Source organism: Cornus florida, unplaced genomic scaffold (assembly GCF_030987335.1).
Source record: "Cornus florida cultivar Cherokee Brave unplaced genomic scaffold, ASM3098733v1 CherokeeBrave_3.0.0_Hap2_Chr02, whole genome shotgun sequence".
Lineage (NCBI taxonomy): Eukaryota > Viridiplantae > Streptophyta > Magnoliopsida > Cornales > Cornaceae > Cornus > Cornus florida.
Genome location: NW_026775572.1, coordinates 17,573,959 through 17,591,682, shown reverse-complemented (window position 1 = coordinate 17,591,682; position 17,724 = coordinate 17,573,959). Strand labels below are relative to the sequence as shown.

The following is a 17,724-nucleotide window of genomic DNA, read 5'->3' as shown; positions in this document are numbered from 1 at the left end:
ATAGATAAGATTTATGTTAAAATGACTTAACTATTGATAGTAATTGAGTTTAAATAGGTAACAGATAAATCATATTCACAATTATACCATGTTGAGTTAAATGGGTCATAAACGGGTTACACAGGTTGAACTTCTTAACTCTAATCTAATACGATTAAGTAAACGGGTTAATCGTGTCGACCCTTTTATGACCCAAATCCATTTATTTCAAACTCAATCCTTTTTAACTCGTGTCGTGGTGTATCGTAATTTGCCACCTCTGCTTGTGTCACACGAGATTATTCGAATTTGCTATATAGTATTTTGGGTTAAGTGTAAAAAAATTCCTCTGTACTATGTTCTTATGTGGTATAAAACATACCTCTTACTTTTAATTTGATATAAATACCCCTGTTTACATAAAAAAATTATAATAATACCCTCTTGCCAATAAGATGAAATAATATTTAAAAAATAAAGTAAAGTAAAATTATCCTTTTAGACAAAGACACATGTCTTTCAACCCTAATTGGTTAGGTGGCCCAATAGAAAGAAAAAAAGAAAAAAAAAAAATACATGCTTACAAAAATTTATGTAATATTAAAAAAAATTAAAAAATGGAGAAGACTCATTGTTAAATGAGTGAAACCCAACTGATAAAAAATTGCAAAATAAGAGAAGAGAAGAGACAAATTAGAGTTTTTAAATTTACTTTACGTCAATTTTAACAAAAAAAAATAGTTAAAGGAACTTATTTACACCTTTTAAAATTTTATGAAATGAAAAACGCATTTTCAAAAACCTATATTATTAGGCTGGTTTTATGCACTTAATCCTAATATTTTTTCATAAAATGTAAAACCCTTCATAAGGATGCATCGTTTTGCTTGATAGGGCATGTGGTTTGGCAAATTCAAAGAGAATTCTTTAAGGTGTGGACAATGGCTAAGCTGTGTGTTCTGTGCTGATCTCTGAGCTGCACATGTTAATTTCCAATTTGATCCTCTAGGTAACAAAGCTCATGTGCACAGCACAGATTGTCATTTGTAAATGTCTCTAATGTTATTTCCTACAACTTTTAGTTCATTATGAAATTCTCTCTCACATATCTTATGATGTGATATAAATGCTTTAACTTTCGTAGTGGAGTTGATATAAAACTTTGAATATATATATATATATATTTGATATAAAACTTTTTCTATACTAAGTAGTTTCTGAATTATAGTGGGTGTTTAAAGCTATTTTTTGTTAATTTTTTTATGTGAGTGAATTATATCGCTTTATTAATAAATTTTATTGCAAATAAATAGTAACAAAATTCAGACAGGTATTTCACTATTGATCGTAATAGGATTCACCGACCTCAAGAAATGGTGAAATATATAACTGAAAAGGATTTTCATTTAAAAAAAAAATTAGTTTTGCCCCGACAAGCACAGACATCCTCCATTACAAAAATACAAATATATATATATATATATATATATATATATATATAAACGTATTGATATTTTGTTTTCTGTTGTCCCTCAAGTTCAATGCTAGCTAATAATTGATCGTGCCAGGAAACTTGTGTGAGAGAAAGAAAAAGATTCCTGTGAGGACTTTTTGTACTTGGGTGATTGAATGGTGTCTATCAGGTGTGGGCTCCACTTTTTGGTGGTGTGATCTCGACCGTCCATTTAGTAGTACCTGTTTTGATCAATCAGGCGAAAAATAAAAATATCTTTCTTTATGGAAGTTATGAATGAAAGGCGTCATGGTGCTAAGTGTTATTGCCACTCATTTACGGCTGTTCCGTATTTTCTCAATCAATCTTCCATTTTGGCGTGAACGCAAATTAAGAGCTATTTACTCGAACGAGTTATAAATTGCATAATTTTGTATCGTGTAAGAAATGTAAAGGTTAAATGTTTATATGTATTGATTTGATTTCTTGATGTACGATACATTTTTAAGTAAAACTTAATAACAAAGCCGTACAAGTTTGGACCAAAACAAACTATATCATGTTATGTGATTAAAAAGACCATTATATCTCTACTCTTCTAGGGTAGGAATGATAATTTTTACCGACCCATCGGCTTTTCGCTCCGCTCCTAATGGGGCGAATTTAGTAGCTTTCTAAATGAGTTTGAGACGGATATGATAAAATAATTGAAAATTGGAAGTAAGTTTATTGATAAACCTGTCCCGCCCCTGCTTGATTATATATGTAACTTTAAAATTTTTATAAATATTTTTAAGACCAACTTTACTGAAAATGTCAGTTAATATATTAAAAGACAGTACTTAGATTGCTATTGTGGACCAATATAAATGAACAAGTTTTATTTTAATTACCAAATTAGAGATTGATAAGTAAGTATGTCTCCCATCAATCACCATATTTGACTTGGTAGCTAAAGAGGACATTTCTATTTGTAATTGGTCCACATGTACGTTGGCCAAAAACCCAATTTGAATACATTGGATTAGTTTTTTTTTACTAAATACTTCGTAATAAAATTGGCTTAACCCGCCTAGTTCTGACAGAATTTGTACTTTGTCTATCGGAGTAGGAGCGAGAATGCTATACTAATTACAAACCCGCCACAGAGTTGGTATGGCAAATTTTTTAATGGAGTGAGATAAGGTTTAGCCAAATTTATCCCAACTCTGCCCCGTTGTCATCTCTAAAGAGAATTTACTTAAAAAAAAAAAAAAAAAACTCATGAACAACCATTTGAATTTATTTCAATGTACCAAACCATATTATCATTCACGAAGGACTTCTAGGACATTCTCAAGTGGGTGGACCAGTAACAAAAAATCACATGTTATGAGGTCATTTGTTACAAAATCTTTTTGGAACCAATCTGTGACACATCCCACATTCATAAGAATAAGATCGAGATCAAAGCATATACGAGGAATAATTTCACCCAAAAAGTAAGGTCACTAGAGATTTTTATTTTTATTTTAATTATCAAAGCATATACGAGGAATAATTTCACCCAAAAAGTAAGGTCACTAGAGATTTTTATTTTTATTTTTAAATTTTTAAATAAGAGCGTTTTACAGGCTGCAATAAAAGTAAAGATTTAAATGGAAAAAAAAGAAAAAAAGAAAAAGTAAAGGTGACGAAATAGTAAATACTTGTTGGAAACACAAAAATAGAAAACATGTGAAATGGGAAAACAAAAACAGATCATAATTTCGTGAAGGTGTTTTTGGTGGGAGTGCTTGGTGAGTGGTTGGTTGGTAGTGAAAGCCATGGAAAAAAGTCCCACGTGCAGGGGACATTGTTTTAAGTACTAGTACCAACACATGCTACTTCAAAAATAAAGAAGAGTAATTAATAGTTGTACACTAAAATTTTTTAAAAATAATTTTTATTCTGGACTTTTCGGAATCTTTTCTTTGTAGTATTTTTCAATCCATTATATATGATTTTTAACGTATTACATTTGATTTTTAATTTTTTAAATTAAATTAAATTAAGTAGATATAAATATGTTGAAAGCATATGTAATGTATTGAGAAGCACTGTATTGAAATCAACTATATTGTGATAAAAATGAGATATAATGTGTTGAAAAATACTATATCAGAAAAGATTATAGTCGAAAATCCAAACTCGAGATCCAGGGTTCATTTTGGGATGATTCTCTGAGGTGCAACACTAGGAGAATATTTTATACTTAGATCTCGTACTACTCCAACAAAAAAAAAAATTAGTATTCATGGGACAGTGTAAACGTGCTCTTGAAAAATGCACTCATTTCCATTTTGTGTTTCAAAGTATAAAAATTGGAGTCATCAAATATTTTAGAGATCAGAAATTAAATTCACTGCATTTATATAATAAATGTTTCTCTTCTCTTCTCTTCTCAAGTAAGTTGTAAATTGATCGTCATGATCCAGTATAGCTATGTTAACGAGGCTGCAACAGAGTTGGATGGAATTGGTGAAAAATGTAACCTTGGTTTATTTGTACCTATCTTGAATTAATTACTTGGTATGGTTAAGTTTTGTTCATACAAAATGTTAACCTTTTATTTTACTTATTTCGTCTCAAAATAAGTGCCATATTTTCTTTTTTAATCTGTCTTAGTCCACTTCTCTTTTTCTAATAATATATTTCACATATTTTCATATACGTTCTTTGAGTTTAAAATTTCAAACTTTAATATTCAAACTTAAAAGAGCAAGTTAATAATTTTTTAGACAAATAATGCATGTCTTACGTGTCCCTTTAAAAATTACTATTCCCAATAAATGACACTTAAATTGGGACGGAGGGAGTATAACTTATTCTCAAGTAATTTTGATCCGTAAACATAATCACATTGACTGTTTAGTATTTTGTACGAATGTAATATTATTTAAAAAATGGTCAGAATTTGAAAAAATTCTATACGAAAATGACATTATTCATAGAGTGTTTAGTCGAAAAGTATAATTCGTTAGATTTGACCCACCTGTGTCATATTTCATTACATCCAACGGATTCAAGTGAAGTTCGATCAGGTTATTTGGATTTGATCATAATATCACTATTCTTTTCTATGCTACCAAACACTCCTAAATAACGTATGAATGGACAAAGGACACCAAGTAGGCCAGGAAAATAAAGTGCACATTCTCAGTACTTTATAATGTGAGAAAGTGTGTACAGGGCTTGGCAAATGGGGCTGCAACTTGATATTATATAGAAATATGGGCATTGATTTTATATTGATTCCAAAAACTTTTGTATCTATCTCTATACATATATATGTATCTATCTATATATATATATATATCTTAAATAAAAAAACAAACAACATAAAATAATTAAGAAAGATTCTTGTGAAAACTCAAATTGACCCACTTGTCCTTTTGATGCCTAATTTTTCTTTCAAGAGAAGACAGACATTGCAAGGAGACAAAGGCTGTCAAGTTTAAGTCACTATATCAAATGCTTTAAATCATAGTTTGGGTCGACACCTGTTTTAATTTAACTTTATTAAACCTCTTTTTATTATCATTATTTATATTTTTTATTTCAGAATATTATAGCTAGTCAATGATCACAAACAAGAAAGACGTAGCCTCCATTTGAAATCACCAAAATGTCCACGAGTGAGACCAAGTCATGCTTTAGTCTCTCATCTTATGTTTGTCTGTTTTGAACATTTTATGCACTAACATTCCTAAGAAAAAAAATAAAGACTACATCGGATTTTTGTAACAACTCGTGACAAGTATTGAGATAAATATTTAAAATGACTTATACCTTATAGACAAAGAGAGCATCTAAACTTGATCGGTTTTTATATTATTATTTTTCTCCCAAAGATCGTGAAAAATGTGAAACAAAGAAAATAGAGTGCAAATGATACGATTGTATATTTTACATTAATGGTGTGATCTTTTCAATGTTACAGTGGAAAATTTATTTATTTATTTATTTTTTTGTGTAGACGGTGAGTAACATCTTTGAGTTCAAACATCGTCACCACCACCACGAAATTAAAATTAAAATACATGTTAACTGAAAAAAAGTCACACACGAAAGTGTGTAAAAGTAAGTCAAAACGATACGGACATGCGTATACACAAAGATAATAAATGTCTTTAAAGTTATCTTTGTATTATCCTTCAATTACGATTTCATAGGATTATCGTTTAAAGGATTTAGTAAAACTTACTCCATTAAACACACTATTTTGGATAGAAAAACACAAGTTTATCATGACTATTATTAACAAATAAATTAAGTAATATATTACAATGCATAGTCAAAATAAGAGCCAAGTCTTGCAAAATTCAAAAGTTATGATTATGGTACCACTTGTGAGAATGAAAGGAAATGTTGATGATGACTTGCATTTTTTTTTATCAAAAGGTTAATTTTACTTACCCAAATATATATATATATATATATATATATAAAAGGTGAAGTAACATGGACCCATGATCCCAATTACCAGATAGCTCAATGTTTTAGCTAATGATATGACATGCACTTATCCATTATGGGTGAGGCTCCATACAGTTTAAGTGGTCTAAATTTAGCCACATCATTCTTAAAGGACATTAAAATCGTGTTTAGTCAATTACACCACTATTTATAAGTAACATTACATCATAATTTATAAGTAACATCATATAATCTAAAAAATAATGTCACATATAAACATAACTCAATTCAACATATCATTTATGTTATTATTTGAAATTAAAAGTGGTGATGTTTCTTTTTACAAATGGTGATGTTATTTTTTAGACTCTGTAATATTCTTTTTTAATGGTGGTAAAATATAAAAATAGTCTAAAAAGGAACATTACCACCATTTATAGGTAACATCATAGAAGTCTAAAAATAATATCACATAGTCTAAAAAGTAACATCATCACGTTTTGAGGGTGAAAGATATTTATAAATGGTGGTGATATTATTTTTAGACTATATGATATTTCTTTTAGATTTCTGTGATATTACTTAAAAATGGTGGTGAGATATTATTTATAAATAGTGGTGCGATTAACAAACACAGTGTTAGTGTTTATTAAGATGAGTAAAACGTGGTCAAACCAAGGCCACTTATTGCTCACCGTAAGAAACAGCATGAGAATTGCACAGCAGGTATGCGTCCATGCACTAAAGGGCACAAAAAGAAAAGAAAAAAAGAAAGTTGCAGGACTTAGGAGAGTGGAGATGGCAAATACATTCTTTAACGTAACCTCTCACACACATAGGTACACTTTATTTTATTTTATTTTATTTTCATTTTTTGGGGGCAAGCTAAACACATGTATACTTTAAAAATGGTGAATTAATTTATGGTTCTGAAATTTTTGGACTTCCTTTTTAGATTGAAGAATAAGTTTTCATTATAGATTAAGTAAACAAGGCTTCAGCTTCACAGGTCTATTGATCTAGTCAACAAAAAAATTAAGAAAAATAACTTCATCTATAGATCCGATATCATTTTGTAATTTATTACATAAAGTAAGCTTTAGTAAACATCAAAAAGAAAACCCAGAAAAAAAAAAAAAAAAAATTCAAAATGATCCTAGCCACGAAATAATTATACCTCATATAACTTTTAATTTTAGTAACCGTATTCCTAAAACTTTTTTATAAATAATAAAATGAAAAAGCATAGAAAAAGAAAAGAAGAATAAAAAGGAAGATAAAAGGTGGTTTTTATCATTTTTCTTAGAAAGAATATTAGGATATTATTAAAGAAAATATTAAAAATAATCATTTACTTTCATTAAGTGATAAGCACAAATAAGTAGGTTCGCGTCATCTTTCCTTTTTTTATAGAATAAATTATACTACCTCCTAGAAGATTTGAGTAAATAATACACTTATAAATGATGTTGCAAAATTAAACAAGAACACGTAAGTCGCACCAGGGTAACATAACAAGTGTAAAATTACCAAAATACTAAAAAAAAAAAAAAAAATTGAGGGTGTTGGTGTACAGTCAGTGACAGATTTAATAATTTGTTTTTTTAAAAAATAAGATAATAATCATAAGAACCTAATTACTTAATGAGAAAGAGCTGGGGGTAAGAGTATATATTGGAAGATTTTTTAAAATTGAGTGGGGGCATATTTTAAATTTTAACAAAATATATAGATAATAATACAAAAAAAAAAAAGATCCAGTGGGGGCATCTGCGCCCCTGGGCCAATGCTAGGCCCGTGGCTGTGTACAGTATCTATCAGGCTCCACACTACCTATCAAAATAGTCAAAATTTATTACTTTAATCTCTCCTAAACCCTTTGACCACAATTGAAAAGTAACTTTGAGTATGAAAAGTGAGTAATACTCTTATATTATAATATTATATTTTATTACATTTTATATAAGAAAATGATAAGATTATCATTTTATAAAATTTAGTCAATAAATTTATCAAGAAAATACTAGTGATGTCGTTGATCATACATGCTAAATTTTAGAAGAAACCAAAATAATAAATGCTAAACAATTTATCTATGCATAGTCTGTTTAAATGTGAAAAAAGTCCTTGTAAGTCACCCGTCTGGTTAGGTATTGGCATTTGATATAGATAAGTGACATGTGAATATAATATGGTGGTGATGTTTGAGTCATTTTGTCACTATATGCTTATTGCACAAGGGACTAGTGGCAAAAGTAATAAAAAAGAGGGAAAGTGAAATGGGTAAGTTTAGCATTTTGATATGAGATCAGCTAATATTAGACCTAACAAAAAGGGCGACTTAGTGGCAAAAGCAAATTAAAAAAAGAGGGAAAGTGAAATGGGTAAGTTATTTTGATATGAGATCAGCTAATATTAGACCTAACATATAAAAAAGAGTGAAGGATGATGAAATCTATTGTCATGCCCTATTTCTTTTTGGACTTTGATGCTTATTAGAAAAAAAGTGTGAGGACATTATTTGTGACATTGTGAGAGCATGTGGCCAGCCATACCACATTTGAGTGGCTCACATGAGTTCATGAAACAGGTGACCTTTTTGCTTGGTTTTTGTTTATTGGGGTGATTAATAGTTATTAAATGAAATCTTGATTAAAGTAAAGTTTATGCTGATGATATTAGCCAGGGATGGGTTTGGGACTTTAGTGCCTCTCTGAGAGTATAATATGAACAATAAATATGAAAAGATGGGAAAGTCTTGGATGACTGAGAGTGTTGTCTTATTAGATGCACATTAATGGACGGTGAAGAGAAGTCTAAGAGCGTGTAATTTAATACTATTAATTAAGTTTCTTGTAATTAGAGAAAGAGACAGGTGTTTTTTTGGTTCAATGGGAAGAGCTTAGCTATGAAGTCCTTTCTTTGCTTCTAATTTCACACATTATTGAGGTGTTAATGCTACTTCAAGTTTTGATTGTTGGAATTTGGAAAGTGGAAACTAGTTTTGGGGACTTAGAAAATATAAGTATTTAAGTTATTTTTGGGCTAAAATAAAAGCGACTCATAGAGTGTGTGGAGTGGAGTGGATAATCTTGCTATATTTACTTATTCAAAAGCGTTTTGGATGAAAGAGAAATTATATCCCAAATTATGACAGTGAAGAGACTGAGTTTGTGGTAAATACTTGTCTCATGTTGAAAAAGAAAGGAAACCATGTGGAGTTTATATGCTTCTGGTGTTAGATTTGAATTTTACACTTTGGGTTACTCAAAATTTTAAGAGGATATAGGCAAGTTTGCTCAGTCTTAAAAGGTCATTTTAATTTTGAACAAAGAACTATCGAGGGTTCAAATATCTCTTTCTCATTTTATTCGTTGAATAAATTTGTTAATGGACGACTACGACGACGTGGTGTAACGGATGGTTATAAACACTCTACCAAAACACATATATTAGCATCGTTGAAATGATTGTAATGAATAATTTTCCTTCGAGCATTAAATTTTCTGTCTCAATTAAGATGGGTCATGGAAGGAACAGGTTCAAAATCATGATTAATTCCGTTTTCAAATCCTGCAGCTACACGAGCCCTTTCTGCCCCTCTTACAAATACTCCCAATGCTAAAATCCTTAATTTTTTATTTTTATTTTTTTATGTAGCATATTAATTTGTTCAGAGTAGTTTTTATAAATAGGCGAACCATTATTTTCAATGAAAATGCCAAATAACGTGTTATGCCTCACTCATCCAGTATAAACTCCAATACAAAGTGGGACATTTTAGGGAACACAATAACTCGGTTTAGTTGTAGATCATAAGAGCTGACTGGTTTTATATTGAAATTTATTTAAGAGATGAGTTGGCATGCAAAAAAAGGCTTAAAACACTCCTTAACTTCTTCAGTCCATACATCGTAAGAGATGGAGTGCATCACCTCTTATCAACTCTCTTTGGAGTGAGTATCATTTTTCTTATTTAGTCCATCTATGAAAATTCAAGGAATCACACAAATTTAAGAGATTGATATCATTCCACATAGATGATGTAGGCAAGAGATATCTCTTGTCATTAAATTTAAATTTGACACATCGGTACTATTCCCTAAATCAAGATAGTTGTGTTCAAGACAATTTTTTTATTAATTTTTGGTGAAAACCTTGTTATGAACTTTTCACATTTAATCATTAAATTAAAAGATAATAAATAATTTATTTCAGTTCACGAATTTTAAAAAATTGTCTCGATTCGATTATTAAATGTAGAGAGACTGAAAACTCGGCTCAATCATAAGACCCCAATTCTTTTACTCATATTAAAGAAAAGATGTTTTTATTAACCACATGCTGAGTCACATAATTCTTCACAATATATATTGTTCTCGTGCTCCGTGCGCTTCATACACATTTATGCTCTAATTTAAATTTTGTGTGACTTAAATTTTGTGGCTCATACTCTCACTCTCGCACTCTCACTACTACTTTGTATGACTAGACCGGTGGTGTTTATTAACTGTTACCTCCTGTATACTTTTCGAATCAAGAAGGCTCTGGACTTGATAACATTACTAGATGAATAATTTGCGGAGGTTTTTGGTCTTGGCCTGATTTGAGTAGTTGGGCTTGGGTCATGTTGGTAGTTTTTATGAGGCCTAAAGTAGAGAAAGAAACAAAGTAATGAGGCCCATCACAGACATTGGACATCAAGATCCTTTATGTGGAAGCAACGAATCGGTGATCACGCGAGTCCACATGTGCTTCAACTTCACACCTAAGATTTTCCGGCGACCCTACACTGTCACACCACGCACATTACACGTACATTCTCTCTCTAATTATCAATCCCCCGAACGTCGTATAACCGTCGTCGTTTCATCCTTTCTTTCTCGACAACGTCGGTCCCAATTTCATTGTTGGAATAATACTTTAATCCATAAACAGATCTAATTTCTTCCATTTTTATCTCTAGTTGTTCGCAGTGTTTGGTTTCGTTTTTCGTCCGACTTCTGGTGTAAATCTTTGTTAACAGGTAAGTCTCTCTCTCACACACATCTTCTTTATCAGGACAATCTCTAGATTTTCTTTTCGCAACTCGCAAGAACTGCTTATCTCAGCTTTAATCACTTCCATTTTTTAGTTTTCTGTCTCTAATCTCCATATATGTTTTCTTTTTCGATCTTCGTTTCTTGTTCTTGAATGTTTTTCTTGAATTATCGATCAATTTCATGATTTAATTTCGTAACTACAATGTTGTTGTTGTTTTTTTTTTTAATTTTTTTCGCTTGGCTGATTCATTCAAGATCATCTTGATTTTTACCCTAACAATTGTTCGAAATTTCACCAAATATTCTGCTTCACATTTCCATCTATTTCTTCCTTGTCATGGTGCGTATGTGTATTCGTTTGGGTCTATGTTTACATATATACGTGGGAATATTTGATTTGATTCGCTTTGATTTTTCTATTTTTGTTTCTAATTATGATTTACCTTGTATGATGCATCATTAATTTTTTATTTATTTAGAAATTAGAGTGTTTGATGGTTGAATTTGTGTTTCTAGTCTAGTTTGTGAAGTTAGAGAGTTTTATTTGAAGCTATGGTGAAGGAAACTGAATATTATGACATATTGGGAGTCAATGTGGATGCAACTGCAGCAGAGATTAAGAAGGCTTACTACGTCAAGGTAAGGCCTCTGCTTTATTATATTTTCAAAACTTTTCCATGGTTATATTGCAAGGAGATGAGATCGTGTGTCATTTATTTAGCCAGATAAACTAAGACTTCCAAATTATCATTTTTGTGAAGATTAAAATCTTGTTTTATGAAGAAAAAAAATACACACAAATGCGCACGACATTTATTTGAATCTATTTTTGTTGTCCGATTATTTGAAAAAATTAAAAGACAATGTGGCTAAGACCTCGGATGTGACCAGTATCCCGCTAATGTGATTTCTGTTTTCAATATTTTGAATTCAAGAACATATTTGAACAAGCTATTCGGAATCAAGTTTACTGATTTGAACTGTGTTCTACATCCTATTTCTATTATTCTGTTGAGGATTTCCTGGGTTGGTCCACCTTGAATTTGATAGTGGGAGGATAAAATATCAATTTCAATGGTTACAGCACTTCAAGCATGAAGTAATTTCACATCTTCTCTTTTTAGGCAAGGCTAGTTCACCCGGATAAAAATCCTGGAGATCCAAAAGCTGCCCACAATTTCCAGGTAATGAATTGACTTAATTTTCTTAATCAGTATAATTGTTGAGATACTTCATCTTAGTATCAGGGAGGAGTTGTTATTAAATTTGAAAGCCTGAAAGTCAAACAAATTGATTTGCATGTCAAGCAAATATATTATATATTGATTTTTAGTAGTTTTTTTTTTTTTTTTTTTTTTTTTTTTTTTTTCATTTTCCATTTTCCATGTCAAGCAAATATATTATAAATTAATTTTTCTGGTTTGATTTTACTTTAATTGCATTGTCTCAACTTATCATAATGGTTTCAGGTGTGTTTGGAAATAGAATGACTCCCCTCCCCCTTTTCATTTTCCATGTCAATGATTTTACCTTAATTGCATTAGCTTTTACCTCAACTTATCATAATGGTTTAGGGTGCATTTGGAAATAGAATGACTCCCCTCCCCCTCCCCCTTTTCATTTTCCATGTTAAACAGATATATTGTATAAATCTATTTGCCCCGCAAACCCCCCCCCCCCCCCCCCCCCCCCAACAACAACACACACTTTACATGTTTAAACATAAAAAGACTTTATGAAAGAGAAAAATAAGTGAAAGAAAGGTGAAATTGAGACTGAAATATAACATAATAGATCTTCGATAAAGAGGTTGACGAGGATGGGGTCCATCAATAGGCGATTCTCATTTTCGTAAGCAAATCCCTATCTCTAACTTAAAATCAAAAGCAAATAGAACTTGCATTTTTAAAGAAGAAGGGGGAAAAGAAAAAGGTGAATATTGATCTAATTGCATCTTAAAAATAAGTTGAAGATGGAGTGGAAATCTAGTAACAATGGGCGAGAAGTCATTTCAGAAATGTCATTCCAAGCACTCTTATGTAAGTTTAAGGCATATGTGTTTGTGTGTGTGTGTGTGTGTGTGTTTGTGTGTGTGTGTGTGTGTGTGTGTGTGTGTGTGTGTGTTCTGTTTTTAAAGAAAGGAAGAAAATTCCTGTGTTTCTATTATTGTTACCTCTTTGTATTACTTTTTCTTGGTATGGTTGTCTCCAGGTTCTTGCGGAGGCTTATCAAGTTCTAGGTGACCCTGAGAAGCGTGAAGCATATGACAAAAATGGAAAGGCTGGAGTATCACAGTAAGTATATATAACTCAAAGAAAAAAGAATGGTGCAGAGGACTTGTAATTGGACGTACTTGTACAAAATGGCAATTTTCAAGAGCATTCACAATAAAATGTTTAATAGCGCTTTTAATTGGACATATTTGTACAAAATGTCATTTATGTTGGTTTTCTATTCAAGAACTTTCAGTTCAAGAGTTATTTTTTTTTATAAGTTCAGTGCAAGAGTTATTATGTGATTAATTTACCTGTTAAGCTTCCTTTTAATCCCTATACTTTTCGTCCTATAAAACATGCACGAGGAAAGATAATTGTAATTTATTCCCTTTGTCAGGGACTCGATGGTGGACCCTGCAGCTGTATTTGGAATGGTGTTTGGGAGTGAATATTTTGAGGATTATATTGGGCAACTTGCATTGGCTACTTTAGCATCTCTTGAGGTTGAAGAAGAGTCGCAGGTTCCTGAAGTCCGGAAGCAAAGAGTTCAGGAGAAGATTAAGGTATATACTTTTATTGCCGTTTTCAGAGTGCCAACTGCTCAATACACTTACTGAAATTATCCTGCCTACTTTTACTGTGCAGGCATTACAAAAGGAAAGGGAGGAAAAGCTCATAACAAATCTAAAAAATCGCCTTCAGCCATTTGTTGGAGGTCGACCTGATGAGTTTGTGGGGTGGGCAAAATTAGAAGCCCGCCGTCTTTCATCTGCTGGTAAACGTTATTTCCTTTTCTTGTAGTACATCTCATTACCTTGCAGATTTTGTTAATATGAAAGATTTGACAACCTAAAAATCATGACTAATCTTTATTGCTAGCTTCAAATATGCCAGGAAGAAAAACTGATAGTTTTGTTAGGATCTGAATTGATCTTCTCTAAAAGTAAGGCAGGCTCATATTAAGTTCATCCAGTCTTGAAACATGAAGGAAATACTGTGGTCGATACAATGTGTATGCTTATCCGCCTGTTTCACTAGAATTTTTATTAAAGCAATAGGACCTTGAAAAGCTAGTTATAGATTCCATTTTCATCTATCGAATGCTGATAGTTCAGTGCATGGCAACTGAAATTCTATTAACTTTGTCTAGCTTTTGATGTATGTTATCATATTTGCCCAGTACAATTCAACCTATTGGGAGCTATTCTAAAGTGTTTTGAATTTTGTGTCTTTTATTGCTTTTGAAATTCCTGAGTATTTGTATTCGGAGAATAACTTTGCATGGTTCTTGCTTGAGATGGTTTCCACTCGATCATATCATTGCAACTTCAGAATCTTCGGCAACTCTCAGTTGGTATTTTCAGTGTAATAATTCAATTTTTATTTTTTATTTTTGAAGTTCATCTTTATTTCATTTCTCTGGAGGCTTCATTGTATTTGAACCAATTTTAGAATGATTATTTCCTTTATATCAATTATCTTCTGTTTCCTTGGCAATTTATTGAATTTACTACTAGCATTTCTAGAAGCAACCGGAAGTTGAAGCGTAATGCACCTTCTGACGTCTGCACGTGCCGTTATATTTTTCATTAAATTTTTTAAAATCCAATTCAGCTGGATGAACTGGCCCACCAGTGGTGAGTCATAAACAGATTCTTCTGCATGATTCTAGTAGCAGCCACTTCAGTTTAATAATATTTAAATTATTACATCTTCTGGCGAAAGATATGTCAAATAAAACTAAACACTTCTGTAACTATACAAAGATGTTATTGTAGAAGGTTTTTTTAGAAGTTTTTAATCTTCTAGATGACCAGACTGCAAAATAAACCCTGGTTTGGGTTGTTGGTTTGACATTTTGACTAGTTAACCTGCCTGGTTCTAAGTCATCTAGTCTGGTATAGGGTCCGAGTCAGGCTAAACTGGTCTCACTGGCGTTGAACATTAATTTTACTGTTATAGTTACTGATGTCAAAATATTGACAAAGCTGTGAATGGCAATTCTTATGGAGTCATTTAGGGTCATTTATTGTGGGAATTTTTTTAATTTTTTTTCCTATGGAGTTGAATTCCAGAAAACCTGGCTGTGTACTTGTTTTGGCAGCGTAGAGATGGTCTGAAACTTGGGTTCTTTTATTTTTCTATGCACCTCCTATTGTAAATCACTTTTAAATCATATTTGTTATCGTTTCAGCTTTTGGCGAGGCTATGCTACACACTATTGGTTATATCTACACAAGGCAAGCTGCAAGAGAAATTGGAAAGGACAAACGATATATGAAGGTACCATTTTTAGCAGAATGGGTTCGAGATAAAGGACACCAGATAAAATCGCAAGTTATGGCAGCTTCAGGTGTGATATTTCTGCACTTATTATTATTATTATTTTTTTGTTATCATTATTTTATATTTTTCGATAAATGATTTAAATGGTCCATTTTAGGAAAAAGGCTTCTGACTATTGACTTTTGCTTTAAAGAGAGCCAATCATCTTATATATTGCACATGCTAGGTGCTGTGAATTTAATTCAGTTGCAGGAGGATCTGAAGAAGGTGAATCAAGGAGAAAACAGAGAAGAACGCTTAATCAAAGCCTTTGAAGATAAAAGAGATGCAATGATTAATTCCCTTTGGCAGATCAATGTGGTTGATATTGAGTCGACTTTATCACATGTCTGCCAAGCAGTGAGTCCCAATTTTTTTAATTATAAATTCCAGCTATGACAACATAGGAAGGCCGCCAGTTAACTAATGCAATAGTTAGATGACTGGCCTTACTATTGTATTACTTAATTGGTTATGCATGCCTTGGCATGTGGCAGATACGATAATTAAGATCAATTTTCACGAAGAGAATTATATAGATAATATCTAGCAATATATTTACATTCTTTTTGAAAACATGGGTCTTAATTTTTTGATAATTGGATTACCATTATGTCACTTGATGTTGTATTTGCCTTGGCATTCGACAGATGGGCAACCAATTGTGGCATCTATGCTTGGGTTTTGACACACTGAGCATGTCATTTTTAAGCTAAACATAAAAATTACGCATGATGAGAAGTATAAAAAAAACGATACTTGGTTTGAAGAAAGTGATTGTGGATTTTCTGCTTCCACTTCAGGTTCTCAAAGACCCTACTGTTTCTAAGGATGTTCTCAAGCAACGGGCCAAAGGGATGAAAAAGCTCGGAACAATTTTCCAAGTAAGTTTTGGTTTCCCAAGCATCCTTCCATGCAACTTGTAAATTACATAAAAATGAAAGTGCATGTGTCCGTCTCTGTCTCTGTCTCTGTAGACGGAATACTTAAATATCAAACAACAAAATGAGCTTTTTCAAGTGTGCCTATTAACTTGATTTCAGTTTTCTTTTTAATCTGAATTTACCGTTATTATTGTTAAATGGTACAAGTTTATGGTACAATTTTGGAATGGAAAATGAAGACAATTAGAATGGAAAGCCACGGGCTCATCATCTCGTCAACATAGAAACAAAAACATTAATAGAATCTTGTTATGTTTCTCTCTCTGGCACTCTGGAGTAGCTTCTTCTATCTTGTTAGATAACTAGTGTCCCAAAAAGGGTACAGGTGAATAATTTGTATAGTTTAAACTTTGTCACCTCTTATAAATTTGATCCATTACACTAAAGATGACTTTTAAATATAATGAGCTTGAATTTGCATTTGTGCTAGGAACTGGAACTTCCATTTATTATTCATGATACTACTAGCTTATAACATGCAATTCTTCATTGCTTCTCAGGGTGCGAAGTCTATATATAGCAGAGAGAACAGTCTACGCTGTGAAAGTCCGATTTTGGATTGCTGATACATCATCCAAGTTGCTCAGATCTAATGTCTACCTCAGTTGCTCTGGTGTATATGTGTATGCATTGATGGCAGATGGTTTTAGATCAACTGATCGACACTAAATATAATTAGTCTGGGGAAAATGTGTGCACTTATAACTGTATTGTGTCAGGTTTGGCCCGACACATCCAACCATTATAGTATTGGTTTCAACCTTTAATCATGTTGTTTATTACTTATAGTTTTTAGTACTCAATTATTAGATGAAGTATCTATTGCAGTTCATTCTTTTTGTTTATTTCCGCCTTCAATATTCTATATGGTTTGTGATTTTAGATATTCATTCAACCTAGCCTAGGTTACCCAACATTGTTTGCTGTAACCATTTTTCTTAGTTTCGCACCTGAATTTCTCGGTTAGGGTTGGGATATATTCTTAGTACTAGATTAGGACACCGCAGAGCCCAGAAAAAACAGTTTTTGCTAATAATGAACTTGTGCAGGAGGCAATATCGAGAGGAACATGGTGGAAGGTAGTGAGTGAACCTAGGATACAAATTGGAACATGTACGAGGTGGGGGGTGTGTCGGCTTTTCAGTACCCTACCTGGCTGGCTACCCCACATTAGCATATCTTAAGTTGGTAATTCAGTTTCATGTCACTAAACATAGCGGGCACCTGTTATTTCAATCCCAGTTTTGCTTGTTCTACTCACATGGCCAGACTCTACCCTGGCTGCTTGTAATTTAATCATGTTCTCGTTGCACAAAATCCCCAATATG

The 17,724-nt window shown here is 32.0% G+C and overlaps 1 protein-coding gene across 4 annotated transcripts; it reads left to right on the top strand.

The window, feature by feature from the left end:
* The first annotated feature begins 10,645 nt into the window (after nt 1–10,645).
* Nucleotides 10,646–17,241, top strand: LOC132293972 (chaperone protein dnaJ 10). Of its 4 annotated transcripts, none has more exons than XM_059791668.1 (10): nt 10,653–10,895; nt 11,462–11,550; nt 12,036–12,095; nt 13,123–13,205; nt 13,525–13,690; nt 13,773–13,902; nt 15,322–15,480; nt 15,640–15,812; nt 16,256–16,336; nt 16,897–17,241. In XM_059791668.1, exons 2-10 carry the CDS (start codon nt 11,464–11,466, stop codon nt 16,960–16,962), a joined length of 1,005 nt encoding a protein of 334 aa, XP_059647651.1. In that variant the 5' UTR covers nt 10,653–10,895; nt 11,462–11,463; the 3' UTR covers nt 16,963–17,241. The 4 variants fall into 4 exon arrangements, with proteins under 4 accessions (XP_059647652.1, XP_059647651.1, XP_059647650.1 ...); XM_059791667.1 differs by having other exon boundaries at nt 11,433–11,550; XM_059791666.1 differs by having other exon boundaries at nt 11,428–11,550.
* The last annotated feature ends 483 nt before the right edge of the window (nt 17,242–17,724 follow it).